The 1092-nt window shown below is 43.8% G+C and overlaps 1 protein-coding gene across 1 annotated transcript in view; it reads right to left on the bottom strand.

Annotated features, from left to right (window-relative positions):
• Positions 1-872: 872 nt before the first annotated feature.
• The window catches only part of LOC106330239, a 19542-nt gene continuing 19322 nt past the window's right edge, over positions 873-1092 (bottom strand). The window contains exon 5 of the mRNA XM_013768744.1: positions 873-1090. Within this exon, the coding sequence (XP_013624198.1) occupies positions 873-1090 (218 nt within the window). The remainder of the gene's footprint in view (positions 1091-1092) is intronic.

Here is a 1092-nt window from a genome sequence, read left to right as displayed (position 1 = left end):
GGACGAACTAGTCCTTCTTCAAACAAAGGCAGTGGTTCATTTACAAACAAACAGCGTACCGCAAACCCACCATCAACTTTTGAAGATTACGTAGATGAGGGTAGAGATTACATAGGGTCATCAAGGATTTCGATGGAGAATATTGAAGAAGCAAGTAACAATTTAGGTATCAAGTCAAGTGATCAAGTGGCCGACACTGAGAATCATTCAGATCCAAATCAAGAAGAGTACCCAAGTTTGGACAGCAGCTCCCAAATGTTGGTTCTCCAGACTCCTCCAAAGCCGTTCAACATGCATACTCGGGAAGTTGACGACAGTGATGATTTCGTTGGGCAGGTCCCTCAATGTGTTTCTTCTAGACCGACACATGATAAATCTGATGGAGAAGACGAGGATGACGACTTTGTCGAACCGGTACCTAAGTGTGTTTCGGGTGGTCAGACACATGAAACCCTGGTTGGAGAAGACGAGGATGACGACTTTATCGAACCGGTACCTCAGTCTCGAAGCCGTGAGGAAGACGCAAGAAGACGTCGTGAAAAGGATAAGGCTGATGACGAATCACTCATGAAATCCGTTAGAGCCGTTGAGCTATATGGATTTGAGGATGTAGAAGCTTCGTCTAACAACGAAGCAGTTAACGATTATACCATCGATGATATTGACTTCACTCTAGCAGATGCTGATATGTACACTGGGAAGCTATTCAGTAACAAGCAAAAATTCAAGATCAGTTTGCACATTTATGCCTTAAAGCAGGTGTTCAGGTTCAAGTTCCACAAACATGCGTTTAACTACGTCGCAGCGAAATGCATTGATAAAAACTGCAAATTTTATGTTATGGCTAAGCAATTGGGGGAATCTTCGACATATCAGGTGAGGAAGGCGCAACTGAAGCATGTCTGCACATCTGATGCTAAAGCGCAATATAAGAAACATGCGACGTCGAAAGTAATAGCTGCACTAATGAGATCGAAGTATGAAAGGCTCCAAGCTGGACCGCGCGCATCTGAATTACCCAAGATGCTCCGGAGTGAGTTCTTGTTTACGGCCACATATTGGAAATGTTGGAAAGCAAAAGAGTTAGCAACT

Source organism: Brassica oleracea, chromosome C3 (genome assembly GCF_000695525.1).
Source record: "Brassica oleracea var. oleracea cultivar TO1000 chromosome C3, BOL, whole genome shotgun sequence".
Taxonomy (NCBI): Eukaryota; Viridiplantae; Streptophyta; class Magnoliopsida; order Brassicales; family Brassicaceae; genus Brassica; species Brassica oleracea.
Note: the sequence above shows the minus strand (reverse complement) of the source record. Positions and strands in the feature narration are given on the sequence as shown.